The sequence below is a fragment of the Lytechinus pictus genome, chromosome 2, assembly GCF_037042905.1.
Source record: "Lytechinus pictus isolate F3 Inbred chromosome 2, Lp3.0, whole genome shotgun sequence".
In the NCBI taxonomy this organism is placed as follows: Eukaryota; Metazoa; Echinodermata; class Echinoidea; order Temnopleuroida; family Toxopneustidae; genus Lytechinus; species Lytechinus pictus.
Window position 1 is genome coordinate 29,942,603 of NC_087246.1, and position 19,853 is coordinate 29,962,455.

A 19,853-nucleotide genomic window follows, 5' to 3' on the forward strand; every position below is an offset into this window, starting at 1 on the left:
TAAATAAGGAACTTGATTTATATCTCGTAGCTATTCTACACCCTTAAAAAGGACTGGTCAGAAGAATCACTTTTTTATTTAAAATCTTTAAAATACAAGAATATCTGTGATATTGACCACTTTTATCGGTCGGTTACATATTCAATAACAGATTGGTTACTCTAAACAATCCTTTTTTCAGGGTGTATGAATAACATAAATGATTATTTTTTTAGACTTCATCAATCGTTGAATTTCATATCTAGGAGAAAAAAAGGGATGAGGTTAATTCTACATTACATAAATATTGCTTTGTCATCATAATTCCCCTGCGTCAGAATAAGCCTACATTTTATTAGAGAAGCTCGCGGACACCCTACTTCATTAACCTCTTGTAGGTTCTCTTTGGATGAACATAATTGATTAATTTCTTCCTTTCACATAGCCCAACATAATTCATCTGCCTTTATAAAACCATGTTCCTTGCTTGTGGAGAGGAAGGGCCTGGAAATTAAAGATGTCAATGTTTGGACTACATTATGTCCAGTTATTTCCGTCTTTTCGGTTATAGGCCGTGTCAATGGGTAAGACTATAGCATGACTTGCGCCCCGTATATTACCTTCATCACTTCCGTTTCGGGCGAGCCCTTTATACTTAAAAGGAAGTCAAAAGATGCGTCTTTCATCTTTTATACATTAAATATATTCGTTCTGATATTTTTCATGTATTGCTTTGAACGCCTAAGATATCATGAGGGTTTGCTCGTTTGAAGATTCTACCGAATCCCGATCGACTCTTTAAAAAGTGTTTTACTCATAAGTTGTATTTAAGAAAAATGTATTGTGTATATTTATCCTTACGAACGTTCCTCTAAATTTGCTATTAATTTGCTTATTATTCAACGGATCTTTGGCTGATAATGTGCATTAAAAATCCATGCTATTTAGCATAAGATATATAACAAACAATGTGTTTTTAATGAGATAATTCTGTTCGATTAAACAAAAAAACTTCGCCACCTGACACCGGTACTGTATCAGAGTTGAACCAATAAAGATTAATGCTTTGTGAGTCTTTTTTTACACATAGCTTCACCCTAAGAGGAACAGTTGTAGGAAAAGGTTACCACGAATAAAAAACTAAAAGTAGAATAAGAAAAAAAAAAAATTGAAATGTTATTCATCGCACACACTGTATATTATTATGACAAATATGCTTATTCAAGTGAAAAATTAAATAGGAAAGAGATTAAGGTAAAATTTGCAACATCGATATTTTGGTAAAGCTTATCTCGCACGTGTTTTAAGTGAAACAAAGATAGAAAGCTTTAAAATAATTTCAATAAGGCAGTTAAATGTTTTTTTTTATCTGCGCGTATATAACAAGTGTGTGGACAATTACATTCAGTGGTAACGCACCCTCCCTGTCTCCCAGTGATGACGCACCCTTCCCATCATATCCCAGAGTGCTCATTTCTCGCCTGTTGTGCGTGTTTGACCCTCTTGCAGTGACCCGACAAATTACTTCCTGTGTGCCCGAATGTGCATGTGACCTAGTAGGAGCGAGATCCCGGATGCCTTTATGATATCATAACCTCATTGTCTATAATCCCATAAAACATTACGAGTGATGTACTGGAAAGGGCCTTTGGAATCGAAATAACAATAATACGGTGAAAGTAAAACGTATAGGAAGGACGAAATGACAATCAATTCATTTTCTAGAAAACATTACAAATCTGACATGAAAGATTGATGTGTCTGTTTAATTGTTCAACATTGTTAGGTTTTGTCGAGAAAGAAACAATTTGGAAGGCATTTCGAACGATTGCAAAACCAAACCGTTGATTGGCATGAAGTTACTGCTAAAAATGACAAGCTATTTTGTAATGAATATTTACTTGATTTCTCGAACAAAGACGTTGCTACTAAAAATTACAATCTATTTTATAATGAATATTTACTTGATTTCTCGAACAAAGAAGATTTTCTTCAAAATAATCACAAATATTCTTTATCATAAGCTCAATTTATATTTTATGTAGAGAATGAACCACATTACCATTTATTGAACATTTTAAAGAAACTTTTTCAATGATTGACATGTTATTTTATATATATTGTTTAAGAACCCTATTTAAGATGCACTCTAAAAACAGAGAGTAAAAATTTACCCAATATTGGGTAGAAAGGGAACATGCATGTTTGCTGGGTATTTTCCCCCAATATTGGGCAAAATCCATGTTTGAAGGGCAAATTTCAACGCAACAAACATGCGTTTTCCCATTTTACCCAATATCGGGTAAACTTTTTTGAGAGTGTGATGACTAGATAGGATTTTAAGAACCAAGATTTAGATTTTCATTGCATTTTATCACGTAATTATGATAATACATGAAATTATTAGAATTAAAGTGAAGTCGCGAATATTTGTTTGGATAATGGCCAACATGTCTGAGCTTTCAAGGAAGCGATGAGGTCCTGTGAAAGGGGTGAAAAGGGCATCGAAATCGGTTCAGATCGCATACTGATTTGTCACAAATATGAATTATACAGAATTGGGGACAATACATTAAAACATAACTTTGCATCGGCCTATCCTGCCTCACTATTATATTCTTTCTTTCATACTCTTTCTTCTGGTTCTTTTTTTTTTTTTTTCTTTTTCTTCTTCTTTCTTAATCTGTCGAAAATTGGTGAACCGGAACAGCAGGCTCGTCCAAAGTTTCGGATCTGACGAAAATTTGCAAATGTGTCGTTTTCCCATAGTCCATGGCGAAACTGCTGTTTTGATTCGCTAATTGCGACAAAGACTTCTCTGTTGTGCTTTGTCATGAAGAGCATTTGACAGTACATTGTCTATGTTCTTGAATCTGTCGAGCGTCGTGAAGCGAACACTCGGTAGATTATCGCACCTTTACACTGTAAAAACGATGTTTAAAATTTTTAAACAACTGTAACAACTTTTCAAACAACTGTTTAAACAACTACAAACAGTTTTAAATTTTAAGCACGTTGTTTAAGCCCGGCACTCTAACAAGTATTGTTTAAACTTTTTAAACAACTGTTTAATCTTTTTAAACAACTGTTCAAACTGTTTAAACAAGTTGTTTACAAATTTTAAACAATTACAACAAGTTTAAACAACTTGTTGTTAGAATGACAGGCTTTTTTTTTTACTGTGTAATGCAGTTAAAATGGGCTATCATTCTCTCACTAACTTCTTTTGAAAAAAAAAAAAAAGAATTAAGACATGATGCCTATAAGCTGCTGGGCAGATACTACACTTTCAAATGCAATCACGTGATTAAGTGAAAATTACTTAATATAAAATCATCATTAGTGCTCTATATCTCCGCACACGAGGTGTCCAACTTTCGGGTATATTGATTTATTTACAAGATGTAAATCTCAATTACTCGTCTGGTTAAACATTAAAACGGTTAACAAACAAGGTTAAATAACTTATTTTTCACAAATTAATCAAATGATATACATGTAAATAAATTGCTAAATGACCAAATAAGTTAATTGATAAATGAATATATTGCATACATAGGGAAATAGAGGAAACATATATGCATAAATTAACAAACGGATATAGGTAGATAGATAGGTAAAAAAAAATGTGTATTAATTGATAAATGAATAGATACTGTTGACTGGACGTTGAGGATTTCATTACTGATTAAAAAACACCAATACAGTTTTATAGACCTTCTAAATGGCGTTGTATATTTTTAATACATTCGTCATATCTATGATTGAATGAATCAATAAACGATTATTTTCCAGAAGTTGCATATTCGAGTTAAAATTGTTCCTCATCCGAACAGAAAATGAAACAGATTGTATACGCATGCTCTTAAATTGGTACCATTGTTTGCTGAGATATATAGCACTGATGATGTTTAATTTGTTATTCTTCAATGTCATCACCTTTGGTTAATCTCGTAGAATGTACAAGGAAAGAGGACCCTAAGCAAATGGCGCCAGTGCTATCGTTTTTTATCACACCCTAAGCGACACCATAAGATAGTCCCAAGTAGTGTTGTTTCTTTTTATCACATTAGTTGTTTTACCACTCCGATAACCTTCTCAATGTTGATCTTCAAACAAAGCCGCACAAATCATCCTCTTTCAGAAACGAATTACGTCATCACCAGTGGAAACAGAAACATGCATTTACCTGAAAAGAAATTTCATAATTCTGTTTCATGGAACCCCCTTTCTACCACCACCTCCCCCCCCCCCAAAAAAAAAAAAATAATAATAAATAAATAAATAACAAATCTCACGATTTCCAAATGATCAAACACTTCAGACATATGGCGGTTTATTGTCATTAAAGGAGAATGAAACTCTTGGAGCAGGTTAGCTTTTGTGAAAGCAGACAAATCAAAGAATAAGATCAACAAAAGTTTGAGTAAAATAGGACTAGCAATAGAAGAGTTATGAGCATTTGAATATTGAGATCACTAATACTATGGAGATCCTCCCATTGGCAATGCGACCAAGATCTATGATGTCACAGATGAACAACTCTCCCCTTTTGGACACTAAAAATATACCCCAAAACATCTCATTTTGCTTATTCTAATCATATGACAAACGATTCATCAATGATATAATGTTGTGAAACCTCTGTACTTGTCCTCTCATAAAGAGAACACCTCACCTTGTGATAGACTCTATAAAAGTGAGAATATAAGTGAAATAAGTACTAAAGTAATGAGGGAGTTGTACGTGTGTGACATCACAGATCTTGGTCGCATTGCCAATTGGAGGATCTACATTGCATTAGTGATCTCAATATTCAAATGCTCATAACTTTCTTATTATTCATTCAATCTTCCTCAAATTTTCAACAATATGTTTTTTTGATTTTTCTCTTTTATATGGATTCAGCTGGTTTCAAGGGTTTCATTCTCCTTTAAATGATTAATGTTTTCCATAAACGTCATAAACATGATGAAAAAAAAGAAAGAAATTTTCTAGTCTCCCAGAACTTTTTATTATGATACTCGTACGACGATTTAAAACTTTTGAAGATCATATTGTTTCTTAATTGTTCATGTTTTAACGTTCTAAGCAAGAATCATAACATAGTTTTAACATCTGAACACAGATTTTAGCATTTAATGGGTTTCAAACCAATCATGTCTGATTCGTCAAATGTTTAAACAGTCACGGAGAATTATCATTTAACTTGCTCTGTTTGTTTTTTTCCTGTTCATTTCGATATATTCATTCCAGATAACGTAGTCGATTTAATCGGTCTGTGGTCGACTAAGTTGATGTGACTAGGGCTCAAGCTGTGGCGGTCTATGCATGTGGTATAATTTGCAAATAAAATGTTACTAGAACAATACTTTTTTTCTTATCGACGAAAGTACAAAGGGACATAACATTTATCTTCAAAGATATATAATACCCTTTTTACACAGGATTTTCTTAGCTCCGGACTATCGCTAACCCCGTACTATCCTTAACCCCGTACTATTTTTTTTCCTTTTTACACATGCCAAATTGTGATTGCTAACCCCGGATAAGGAATGCTTGCTTTTCACACACGAAACTCGCTAACCCCGGACTAGTGGTTTTTGTCGATCATTCGTAGTACAAGTACTTCACTCGTACCTTTTTACACACGCTACAATTTCCTTAACCCCGTACTATAGGTGGGGCCAAATTGCCATTTAGCCCCACCTATAGTACGGGGTTAAGCTTAGCCCACTTTCGTTTTACACTAGCGATCTTAACCCCGTACTATCGCTCTTAGCACCGCAATTGCTGGGATAACCCTGCTTTTTTGCAGGGCCAAATAATCCCGTACTAAAGGTGGGGTTAGCCCACTTTGCAAAAATGCTGTGTAAAAAGAAAGTGGGCTAAGCTTAACCCCGTACTATAGGTGGGGCTAAAAGGCAATTTAGCCCCACCTATAGTACGGGGTTAAGGAAATTTTAGCGTGTGTAAAAAGGGTATAAGATAAAGGCGTTGAGAGGCTTCTTTATCTATTTTTCTCGTTCATACTATGGACGAGCACTCATCATATTTTGTTTATCATCTTCATATTTAGTGGGATTTAAGAGGTAACGACTTAATAACCTCTGAATGATGATGCATTGTTTGTTTCTTTTTGATATATAGAAGAAGTGTGACCATTCTTCTTGTTTCTTCTCCTTGTCATTTCTTACTCTCAGAGCTTAATTCTTACACTCTAAATAATATTGAGTAAAAATTTACCCAATATTGGGTAGAAAGGGAACAAGCATTTTTGCTGCGTAATTTCACCCTCATATTGGGTAAAATGCACGTTTAAAGGGTAAATTTCAAAGCAACATTATTGCGTAAAATTTACAAAGTATTTGGTATCTTTTTACCCTACAAACATGCATGTTCCCGTTTTACCCAATATTGGGTAATTTTTTTAAGTGTGTAATTCTGAAACTGTATATTCTGAAAGGGATGATAACTTGTGACTCACAAGTGGTGAGCATTTGCAGTTTTTTCTCACATGCTAACTTCCTTATCAATCACAATATCGATAGCAAATCATCATGCTGGCCCTAGGAAGCGGGGGTGCTGAGGGTTCTGGGGTTGGTGCGTATGAGCAGCACCCCTTGGAAAATTAGGTTGGTATGCTATAATTTGACCAAAGTCTCTATTATGGGGGGAGGGGGTTGGTGATTTTTTGCCGATCAAACTCGCCTTCCTTTAGCAGCAAATTTCTCAGTGATAAAGCCCTGCTGAAACGATAAACGAATTCCTTTTCTGTGTATGTACGTGCAATGTTATCTCATCAGAATTATGTTGCATTAAGCCAACTTTCCACACACAAAAATGATGGAATAAAAACATGCAAACTTGTGGGATGAAACAGTAGAAACGCCATGTCGAGAAACCTCCATATAAGCTTATTTCTAATTATATCAAACGTAATTACACCTCGAAATATCACAAGTGTTTTACAGTGACGCCAATTGCTCTTTTCTCTGTGATAGTTTTGGAATATGGGTAAGAAAATGTTCCGAAATGGTAGATTGAGGAACTTTTGAACGGCATTGTTCAAAGTGTAGCCTTAATTATCGCATGTGCCACCTGGGTTGTTCTTGAGACAGGTTACACAAACCACCAGCGTGTTTGTAAGCCACCTGCTTCCAGCGCGCCAAGTGTCCCTTTACTTCGTTTCGCAGCTGAACAGCAACGCTTCGAAGTTTAACGTGGTACCCGGCTTTTAGGTGAAGTGAATCATACTTCACTGATCCCAAATCGTGAACAGTCCGGAAATATAGTTTTATACTTACAAAATATTAGACATTTATTTTGTTTTCTCGTGGTATTATAACGTTTTTGGGATTTCACGTCATCCGCAAACCTTTTTTTTTTTCTTATGGATGGAAACAGATCCAAAGAGATGAGTTCATAGCAGACCTTTGGCATGTTTTGCGGGCATATTTTTCAAATTAGCGTGCAATGAGATTTCCGAAGCGAATGAGATAGGCGGAAACCTAATACTGACACAAGAAGATCTTTACCAGTCCAAAACAACACATGGTAAAGAAATCGGATATCATAATATAATCTCAACTCCCGCTAAAATCCAGTAAATGTCGTCGTTTAAAACGAATTATTTCATTCTGTCAACTTCGATGATTTCGAACTTGAATGTTTGGATGGATCTGTAAGCCGATATCCCAAGAAGTTTACATTCATGTCTGGGACACGGTAGCTTAATACCAGGGGATCGAAGACTATGGAGCATGTGGCACAATGACTGGAATCGTGTCATCTGAACCAGAATGTGTCTATAGAAGACATTGCATACGACAACTGGTTGGATCTTTGTACATGAGGGAACACAGAAACGAGAAACCAAAGGGGGTATTTTACAGAGGGGCAGTGGTCCACCGTGACAGGGGCGGCCACTCTCCAGTGATTTTATTTCAAGTAGTAAACAAGAAAAATAAGAGGAGAAAAAGCAGAAAAGAAAGAATAAAAGGAAGAAAGAAGAATAATAATAGAAAGATCTGGTTAGTATAAATCTATATTACTCAGGTTATTTCCAAATCCAAAGAGTCAAATATATTATACATATATATGAAGAGCTTGATTCTAAAACGGTCTAAATCCACTTGTGACCAAATTGATTTTGTTTAATATATGCGTGGGAATTAAATGCACCATATCGCATTTGATTTTTTTTTTTTGGGGGGGTGGTAAAAAATGTATTGCAAATTTTAATTTTATTCCAAAAGGAGCTAAATCCACTATGTGTTTATCTAAAAAAAAAAATTTTTGCTACTTTACATAAGGTAATGCATTCATTTTTAGGTACATGTTGTGGATAGAAGTTCACACCATTAGTGCAAATTTTGATGAAAATAACAGAATTTACAATTCTTATGAATATTTTTGGATTTAGCTCCTTTTGGAATTAGATATTTAAAAAAGTCTCCATTCTTAGACAAGATGAAAAAATAACTTTTTTTTTTTTTTATTATTTTCAATGGACAAACGCCAGGAAAAAATGTGAAATGTACTCTGCTAGCAATTTTATGTGTTCCGTGTTCGATTTCCAATATCAAGCATGCCTAAATTGGCAAGAATTGACATTCTATTAAGGTTTGTTCCAAAAGAAGCTATACCCTTGAAAGATGAAATTTTTAAAAATTCTTTAAAAATGAAAATGAATGCTAGATTGTTGAAAGCATGATTTGATCAATCTAAGATCATAGCACTATCGTATATATCAAAATAAATCAGCAGTGGATAAGGAGAAGTGGTGAATTAAAACCTTAGTTTACAGAAAAATGCCGAAAATTGATTTAGCCCCTTTTGGAATAAAACTCTTCATTATGTAAAGATAAATAAAATTCCATATAATAAAATACAAAAGAATAATTCGTGATATGACAGGATCTGGTTGCTCATTGCATATTCATAAAAACATGCATGGAACTGTTTCAGCGAAATAGTGCATAACTTTAAAATGTCATAACTTTGTTATTCCGCGTGTCCGATGTTAATGAATTTTTTATTGTTTGTCGGATTATACTTTTACTGTTCAAATCATATGATGTTTAGCTTGGAGTACCCTCTTTAAGCTAATGTTTTTCTGTTCTTTCAATTGTGTTATGTTCACAAGCAGGCTTTGAACAAAAGATTTACACCTTTTTAAAGATGATTTTAATGTTGCCACTCGTACGACTTTTGACCTATCACAAGTAAATCATACCTCCGCGCAAAAACAATCGTCAACAAGTTTATCTTCCTCCTCGCCCCCCCTCATACCCACCTCATTATAATTTATATACATATTTGTGTATTTTGACCTTTCTAGTTTATTTCTTTATTTAACCATCTCTTTCTCTTATCTTCTCTCTCACTCTCCCTCTCTCCCTCTCTCTCACCTTTACTTCCCCTTATCTCTCTCTAGTTTTTTAAAATTGGTTAATGCCCTATTAAAATTTTGTCTTTCACATATCTTCTTTGATATTCCAGTTTTAATAAACCAATGTTTACCTTTTTTTCTACTTCACTATTCTTATCATCTCGTATTTTTTCTTCTATCTTTCTTCAATTCCTTCTTCTCCTTCTTTTTCTTCCAACTTGTCCTTCTCTTTCCCATTCATGCCTAACATTTTCTGTATCTTCAAAGCACCTTCATATTAGTCTCTATCACTCTTACATAAACTTACACACATAAACTTTCTCTGTCTGCCTGCCTATCTCCTATCTCTCTCTCTCTCTCGCTTACTCTCTGCCTTCTTCACATCTCTTTATCTCATGTGTATGGAACACTAAACAAATTATCATGTAAAACAGAAAGAAGTTCATTTTTTGCTGTAGTTGAACACATTCTTGGGAGATCATCCCGAGAGTTGGACTTTATTTCTTCATTGCAACATTTCATTTCTTTTTCTCTCAAATTTCAACCAAGACACAAACTCAGTTACTATTGACGGATCACTGAAATACATTTTGTTCGAAATTTACATCCATATTCCCTATGAATTCTAAAAACCTAAAATAATTGCATAATTCAGAAATAATTATTACACTGGATCATACACGTTGGTACAACTTTTTGAAATTAGATTTAAAAGCGAGTGGAGACGTTTTAAGAAATGATAGAAAAATGGATGAGAGTAAAACATCAGAAATGACCCATGATGGTGTGCTTTTCTTATTTCCCCCCATATTTTTAGATTGTTGTATTTCATTCAATTATTGACGGCCCATGCACAGGTATAGTATTCGAACAAAATCCATTTATCTTTTCTTAAGGTCGCTGTTCATTGAAAAATCTAGCAACACCCCCATATAAAGGCTGTTGAAATGCACAATGTACGAAGAATATAAGTCAAATGTTATATTCAATATTTCATATAAATAAGTATCAATTTACAGTACATAATGTATTCTTTTAAAAAACAAATAACTTTCTTTTCTACATCCACAATCTTTGAGCGCATATTAATCCTGCAGATACAACTAGCGCTGCACAGATAGAGGAGAACATAAATAAGCTCGAGTTTTCAAAAAACTCGACTCTAATTTTGTACAAATCGACAAACACTTATTCTATATTAGGGAGAGAAGCTCACTGACAAACACAATCTTCTTCTAAAGACAAGATAAATTGGCCAAAATTTACAAACTGCTATCAACTTTCTTTAACAAACGGAAATCTTTTACAGCAGAGCCACTGTGATAAAGATTTCCAATTATTTACCTTTTTACATGAAATAAAAATTTTCAGGAGAGATAAAAATGACAACATAAGTTGTCAGGTAGAATTTAATCCAACCCGATACTTGGAAGTTTTTCTCATGTTGTTGTTACGTCATCAATCCGACAAGTTTTCGTTTCGATTTGAAAGCTTCCAATGGAACACACACAAAACACCAATACAAAAAACAGATGAACAGAATACAGATTTGAAGATGAAAATATTGTCAAAAAGACATGTTTCTCCATCCAAATATACATCTATATCTCCTTAATGTTTTGAATATTTCTCTTTTCCATATTTGAACAATGGTGTTCATCATTTCGAAATATTAATCAAAATAATTTTCTTGAAAATGTGAACAATATTGTTCTCTAAAATATTTAAATGTCAATTGTGACTTAAAGACAATAAACTGTAGAGTCCAATTGACAACTGTCAGGAATTACAAATGATGAAACTTGATATGAAAATTTAAACACTGTATCAAATTGGCAACATCAAAATGTAATCCTATCACGCTTGTCTTGACGCTCCAAAGTCCCACTGCCTTATAGGGGCTGACGAGTCGTCAAAATCAAACAAGTATATGGACTACTTTGAAATCGCAAGATACACATACCATTGTCAATCATGGTTAATATCTTAGATATTTCACAGGAATGAAACTTCATTATCATACAATACATTATGATGACTATGTGCCCACTTTTTTATATTTAGATTGTGGATTAAGCATTTTATTTCAAAAGAATGCTTGTGATGCAATTGTATACCCTGTTTTACTGAATACTTCCACAACTGTTGAATTAATAAATTATATTTTTCTCAGAATGATATCAGTTGAATTTAAAGGAGAATATCTTGTAATATAATAATTGAAGATGAAAATGTTTTGATGATATCTGACCACCGGGTCAGCGCTTCCAACCATGGATCAGGGGTAGACACAGAAGAGAGATAATTTACTGCCTCTAATATAGGACTTAAATCGGATGCATGTAATTCAGAGGGCCCTTGATAGTTCATCGTGTGTGTGGTAACAACTCCCCGTATTTTAAGATTGCCCGAACACATGTTCTTCTCAATCCAGATATATTATATATTAAATCGGGATTGAAAACTTTAAAGAGGACACTGATTGTTTGCACGGGGGCATGTATTCATAGAGACTACCCAGATTGGTGTTACATATCATGGCAGCGGATTCAACCCCACCCACAACCAATGATTTTTTAGCACATGGACTTCCATACATACAGCACGGAGCTATTCATACAGTGTTCTGAATACACAGCTTTCAAAAGGATTGTGAGCTTTCTCCTCATAAATGCTTGGGTCACGTGACCACACGGCTGGCGTCGCCCTGTCAGTTTGACGGCGTACATCTCGTAATTCTCTTACACACGTCAGCTGTCTCTCTCACCGCCTCCGTGTAGGCAACTCTTTTGCCTTTTAGGCTTGCACCAAGAAAAGAAGAAAAAATAACCCTGAGTTTTTAATGCAGAAAGGTTGATTAAAACATCGATGAAATGTATAAATCACTACTGCTCACACGCGGCAAACGTCATAATACCTTCTTTCACCTACAGATGACATTTTGCGATAACAAACAATTGCAACGTATGAAATATCGATTAGCCGCGTTACAATATTTTGTCTTTGATACATAAAGTCTATATATTGTCCATCATGACGCATCTGGCAGTCATTTTTGTGATTTATCGAGTCCACTGACCATCTTTTGTATGCTTTGGAGTTCGTTCGTGGCAGCGCTGACCGACCTCGCAGGCGACGTCGGCACGTCTTTACTGGCTGGAAGTGAAGATGACGACGATGTCGGTGAAGTGGATGCCGAGGCCGCCGTGAGCAGTGATGGCCCACCGAACGCTGAGAGCGATGAATGTAACGCGCTTTCGTATGGGATAGGTGTGGCTAGAGGGTTAGCAGTGGTGACCATAGTCGTGCTGGTGACTGGTAGGTGATAAGGAGAGAACCTTAATCTTGGATGTCCATTTAATATTGCACTAGTACACGGGTTGCTGGCATACATTGAGCTAAGGGCGGCGGCCTCTGAATAGAGACTGCCAAAGCTGGCGGCGCCACCTTGCGAGGAAAGGAGTCCTGAAGCATGCGCTGCTCCAAACGCGAAAGGATGGGCGTCTAAATAACTAGGGTGTCCTGAAGGGGAATGAGAGGAGCTACTTGGGAGGGGTAACATGTGATGCATTGCTCCAAGTCCTGGTACAGCACCATGTAGCGCATGGGGATTGAGAAATAACTGCTGAGGTGTAGGGTAGATTGGCGTCACAACAGGTGGATGGGAACCGTGTAATGACGAGAAGGATGAGCCGGCAGAACCAAGGTGTAGACTTGGAGGAGAAAGTCTTGAACTGGGTCCGTCACTTTTCCGCGAATCTGATCGCTCATTGTGATCGGTTTTCTTGTCAATTGAACTGTCATCCTGACTTAATCTATGTTTACTCTCCATCCTCCTCTCGTGGTCTTTACAGCTCACATCCCTCATCTCCACGTCATCTTTGGAGCTTGAACTTCCATGTGGCCCTTCCTTCATGTCCGAGGGTTTACACTTGTTCAGGCCAGGTCCGTTCAAGCGGCCCTCGCTGGCTAGCCTTGCAAGCTCGTGTGACGAATGACCTGTCATGGCACAGAAAGAAAAACAAAAGAAGGAAAAGAAAAACCCGTTATAAATCATATATCCTGTGAATTCTTTGCAGACGATTAGCTCGCGAGAAAATTTCACGCTAGGTGCAAAACACACAGCGTTGCGCGCCTCCCAGTCGCCCACACCGTCTCTGGGCTTGACGCGAGGAGGCGGCAATCGTGACAGCTTCGAGTTTCGCTCAACCCCTCATTTAGAAGCTCATAAAATATACACTATCTGTGTCTACCAAAATAACTCATTAACATCGACAAGATATATATCACTATCCCTACAAGGGCGCGAAATGCCAGGAGAGACGTTTCAAAGAAATAATAGAAGAAATAGGTGATGGAGACTGGGAGAGGAGGGGAGTTAATGATGTGGGAGGGGAGGGGGTATTCATGAGTTTGGAAGCGTGTGGATATTACAGTGTATACAAAGTGTCTGTGTTCCACCAGCAGAGTGTCACTATTTGAAGTCAGAGTTGTGAAAATCTCCGCGGGCATATCTGGGTGATGAATGAGCTAACGTTTACTCCGTTCCTCATAGACTCAACTGACAAGATTCCCCAATTCTCTTTTACTCTCTCTCACTTTCTCTACCATCTTCTTTCCCCGTCTCCCAACCTCCCATCATGCCACATTACCGTCCCATTCATACACTTCCCTGCTTCTTAAGAGTAGGATGGGTAAGGGAGGAGAGGACTCGGTGATGATGAATCGGTAGACATTTTGTTACGTCTTCCGTGTCGAGGAGCGTAACATCTAGCCGCCACCCTGGCTACCACAAGAGCATCTTCGTTTGGGAGATGATTCAGTTCTCTGGCTCTCTCATTTTTCTCAATTATTTACCTCTTTCTTATCTAACTCTATCTGTATTTACTTTGCCTTTTTTTTGAAAATTAGAATATCCATGGTTCCATCGCCATGTATGATATGTGTCTATTATGTATTGCTATTTTCTTAAAGGTCCTTAGAAGCAATCCTTTGCAGCTTCCCAGCAAAACTCCCTTTGGCACCCCTCCCTCTCTCCCCCTCTCTCTTTCTCTCTTCCTCTCTATCTGCCTCTCTCTGTCTCTCTCTGTCCCTCTCTATCTCCCTTCCATCATTTCTCTCCAACCTATACCCAATCCCATTTCCCTATCTTGCGAATAGACGGGGCTCCTTGAATGACAAACATTGATCTAAAGTCGCCACTTTTCTTCAACAGTCAAGAAAGAAATATATATACACTCCCGGCATTTCGGTGGAGAGAGATTGCCTCTATTAATCGTTGTTTTCTATGTTTTTTCTCTATACCGTTAGCGATTGTCGAAGATCAAGGTTATTGAACCAAGTTCCAGCTGATAACTATTCCTCCATATAACTTAAATGTGATTCGAGTAATCATTAAACTGACAAAAAATAACATCTAGCTCATCTTTTCAGTGACATATCTATTGGAAACGCCATTATCATGGCTGTGTTTTAAATATTCAAAATCATTTTGCTCGGACGAAGAATACATTATAAATATGAGATTATAAGAGTTCAATTTTCATTTTTAAGTATTATCAGAAAATTTACAATACATTGATTCATGTGTAAGTGGAGATAAACGTTTATCTCTTAAACTGATACATAACGATTCATCCCAAAAATCTAGGACTGATGATGCCGGTGACATCATTGATGACGTGACACTCACCTCTTTCGTCATGTCTGTCGTTGCTGGTTGTGCTGACCTCGGCGGCCTCAGTCTCCTGGTCGCTTGGGATGTCATCGCCGTCTCGATGGTCGATTTCATAGGTACCAGTTGCACCAATGTATTTCCTGTAATGGGAGGTAAGATAGAAAAAATGGTTGGTTGCTTGGTAACGAAATCAAAATCATCAGCGGCAACATCATTATTATTTGTTTGTATTACCATGACAAAGCCCGCCCCCAATTGATCAGCGGAATCCCCAAAATCATCATCATCATCATCATTACTTCCAACGCCACCATCATCATTATCGCAATCCCAACCAGATCAAATACACAAATCGTATTGTTAGTGTTCCCTTTTAGCATTTCTATCAAAATATCGTATTTTCTTGATCAACAACTTTCCTGATTTTCCTCTATTTTCACACCTGTAAGAAGGATTAAAACAATCACCTCTTTATTGTTTTGTATACTACCAGGACAAAATTCGAATTCTTAATTGATTAAGGAAGCGAAAGAAGCAGCGCTGCCATTGAAAGTACTTCACACACGATAATTATGTATGAATATATACTGGGTTTCGTCTGGCGCCAGTGTTCCATTTATGTTATGTAATCAAGTGCACTAGAGAGACAAATCGGGGTAAAATGGTGTAGTATTTCGCATCCGTTCACCAAAAAGTGCTTCATCAGCCACCCTGCTTTTACCCATCTCCCTCTTAAATCCTTTCTTATGGAATAATGGTGGACACATATGCAGGTTGTATGATGCAATGATATTTGACAAACATAAAACTTGAAGATATTTCATGGGTCTTTTTAAAAGACCCTTTTTTTTAATCACTTATGAAGTTCTGAAGAGAAACGTTGGGGACGTTGAATGTATAGTAATGATTCGCAGTACTCATTAAACATAGCGTTGGATCAGGGGTGTGAGTGGTCACTAATAAAAAGATCTGAAAAAAGCTGAAGAGTGTTGAAAAAGTCTGAAATAGAAAGAGCTCCCATACTTTTAGTACAGAGGAAGGCAAAAAATAAGCTGAAATTAAGCTGGAAAAAAAAATCTGAAATCAGATAAAAATCTGAACTCTCACTCCCCTGGTTGGATACAAAACGTATATACATTACAATGAGATTCCAATAATTACACTTCAATACAATCGGATTTGGATTAATGTATACTAGTGCAGCCTCTTTCCTGTACAAACTACACATGATAAGCATGATAAAGGGCTCGATGTTTGTACGGTATTCAGCATGAGACAATAAGAGGATAAAATTGAGAGTCATGAAATAGGCCTACATGTACGACTGTGGGGTTATGTTAACTATAATAAAGATGATAGAGAAAATCAATTTTTATTTGAGGAATTATCATTAAGACTCATATTTTAAACTAAATAACACCAATCTTAGTTGTAGATCGTACTTTTTTAATGTGAAATAGCTGGTGCCCTTGGTACAACGAAATCTAGTGACACGTACGTATGTAATTTAAAGTGAATAAAAAGTGCAAGTGAACTATAGGTTAGCGTGGATTAAAGTGCGAAAAACATTGCGTCGTAAAAAAAGGAAAGTAATGTTAGAATCAAAGAAAGGTAAGAGCGATCGATAGGTAGACTTTTCGGTGGGCGCTTCGATGATTTCAACGTTTTTGTTGTTGTTGTTGGTGTCATTACATAATGATCACAGGGAGCCCGTATAATTCAATATAATTAAACTCATCAGCAGATCACTGCTCCTGAGACAGCATACTATGGCCCATCACTTGAGCAATCATTCACTTCTTGAAAGTACGACCAACCCCACAATAAATTAATAACCAATACAGACACCAATAATGATTTGGTAATTTATCATAAAAGTACAATTAATGCAAAATAATAGGTGTCAAACCTGAATAAGTTGGAGACCTGTATCTATTGTAGTATTTTCTTTTATAAACCATGAATATTATAGAATATTCAATTTGTGAATGCTCATCATCTTCCAGTATTTAATTAATGAGATAATAATAGCATAAATGGGGCACATAAACATCTTTTCCACGTTAGAAATGAAAATTTACTTCATTTCTTGCATAATCAAAAGTACGGCTATTACTTAGCATTACCATTTTCCTATTGACGGCGGGGTATCAAGTTTATATTATGGTCATTCATCCTAGTCCATTGGTTTGGTCGTACTTTACAAGAAGATAATATTTCAATTTTATACCAGCAAAATACCCCTTCCACACACACCCTCGCACACACACACACACACACACACACCCACACGCACAACCCGCAACCCTCTCCATAATGATCATATGAGAGGTGTCGACAATGTTAATTGTTTACAGGTGGCTCCGAATGGTATATGCTTTTGTGCTAAATGTAAATGCTGATTTATCACTCGGAAGAAAAATGATTACATAATCAAGTCACAAGATACACTTAAACTCGATTGCTCTTTCCCTGTACTTTTTCGATTCCATTTGTATTTTTATTTTCCTTTCGCATGGTGGTTGGTCGAGTAACTCGCGGTCATGTATTAAAACACCCTCATAATTATCTACTATTCGTTCCATGGCAACATGAAAAATAAAACATCAAAATACATCATTTCATAACATGAATTTCATTGAGTTTGTGTAGTTGATGTGTGGGGGTGTGTCGCGTGTGTGTGTGTGTGCTAATGAGAGTGCGCGCGTGTTAAGTATAAGTCGAAATTACATAGAAAAGAGTGTATTTATCGCCTTCATCTAATCCCCATTAAAAAATGATCCGAATCGTGTAAAAAAGAAAACGCTCGAAAACCTTAGCCTACAGAGAAATATAAAGGGTTTATATCATCTGATCATGTTATTGTTATAATTGTTTTTATAGTTACTTTATTCAAGTATTTGCTCATACTTATTGTTGTAATCTGGTTCAATTCTAAATAATATTGTCATTAACAAATATGAAAAAAGGAACAAAAAATATATAGAAATCGATAGATGAATTACAGCTACATGCATATTTTTTTGTCAGCAGAGGTCATTTTCATTCAATATTTGGAGTTAAAAAGTGCGTGTGATTCATAGCAACGCGTCGCACCCTCATTATGATAGGTGAGTTAGTTTTACTCATCCAATGTTCCCATTATGGTCAGATGGATACAGGCTGCTATGTTAAGTGTGCCAACGAGCTGTGGCTAATTTCCTGTGTGGACATTATCAGGGGGGTATCCTGACACCTATTATCAAGAGGGGTGGTGGTATAAGAAGTGACAGGGGGTGGGGGGAGGGGGGCAAGAATCACAATAGAACTGCACCAATTTGCTGTAGCAGGTTCCAAGGAAGGGGAACTGTGCACTCGTGCCATAAAATTACCCCCCCCCCAAAAAAAAAAAATATATATATATTTTAGCGAGTTCCATGAGGAGGGATTATAAGATCCCCCCACCCTTTCCTAGCTATCATGATTACTACCCCCCTTCCCCTACTTGCCAGTTGGTGTAAGGGGGTAAATCCCCCCCCCCCCACCTTGAACACCAAAGACCATTCTTATAATAGAATATATGTGGCGTAGCTTGGTGCTTTTATTAGAAAAGACTCAATAATTCTTAAAAACTTCTATACCGTAATGATTTAATCAAGATTTTACCCAAAATAAATTGTGCTTATCATTGCTTTATTCATAAATTAACCTGTACCATGCATACTCTGTTGTGCTTTTAAATTATTAAAGTTTTCATTTTAATTTTCTTTTTATTCAAATGTTTGTCTCATTCAAAAATCAACTCATATTTTTATCATTCATTCAATCTTTATTTTAAGTTTTCTTACCTCTTTTCCCTTTTCCCTGCACCAGTATCTCTGAAACCTTTAGCGAATGGGTTGTAGTCGATTTTAAGTTGCGTAATCTGGAAAAGGAAAATAAATAAATATATACATTACATTTCTAAATTAGAGTGTATTTAATATACATGCCCATACATACTCTCTGTATCATAATATCATTACAAATACAGTCAGGATACATTTAAAGAATTGCATGTGCTATCAAGCGTGTCAAGGCCTATCTTTCGTTTTCTTCAATTGTTGTTATTCTTTGTTTCATTTCTTGAACAGTTGGGAAGGGGTACGGGGAATGGTTAATACATAATTTCAGCCCCTGCTTTTGTAATGCCTTATTGTTAATCGTAACGATTTTCGACTGAAAGTGATACGAGGATCACACTTCGTCCCGTTTGGTATTAGCAGTACTTCAGTTTGTAATTGAAATAATATCCTCGAATTGGGAATCAGTAAATGACTCCCGAGCGATATCTTACGGCGAAATCCAATCGCTTTTTCAATTTGCTTTACGCCCAAAAAGACATGCTTCCGTGACACCTCCGTATATTGGCCGAATCTCACACTTCAGAATGTGCTAGGTTTTTCCCCCTATAAGCAATCATTATTGGTGGGGATGTAACGTATGAGAATCGGTTTATATCTGCGGAGTCGTAGAAAAGAGTGTGTGTGTGTGTGTGTGTAGCAAGGAATGACACAGATGTCAGCATGAGACTTTATGGGTGTGTGGAGGAAAGGAAAGTGATAAAAGGTGATAATTTAAGTGTTTCACGTTTCTATTTGCCCTGTAATGAGAGTTATATGTCCTAACCTGATACAGAAAGCGTGATTTTTATATAATTTAGAGAGTGGGAGGGTGCTAGAGGAGGAAAGCGACAGGAATGGGAAGTTTCCGTCGGAAGATTGTATTTCTTGTTTTCTCCGCCCTCGCCTCCCAATTTATCAAGTCAGTCGTTCAATCATCGCC

The 19,853-nt window shown here is 36.4% G+C and overlaps 1 protein-coding gene across 2 annotated transcripts in view; it reads right to left on the reverse strand.

Annotated features, from left to right (window-relative positions):
* Positions 1-9,814: 9,814 nt before the first annotated feature.
* Positions 9,815-19,853, reverse strand: part of LOC129254426 (T-box transcription factor TBX2-like) — a 35,832-nt gene continuing 25,793 nt past the window's right edge. For both annotated transcript variants that reach the window (XM_064115226.1, XM_054892890.2), the window contains exons 4-6: positions 18,878-18,954; positions 15,066-15,190; positions 9,815-13,372 (exon numbers count right to left, since the gene is read on the reverse strand). In XM_064115226.1, coding sequence (XP_063971296.1) covers positions 12,423-13,372; positions 15,066-15,190; positions 18,878-18,954 — 1,152 coding nt within the window. In that variant the 3' untranslated portion in view covers positions 9,815-12,422. The remainder of the gene's footprint in view (positions 13,373-15,065; positions 15,191-18,877; positions 18,955-19,853) is intronic.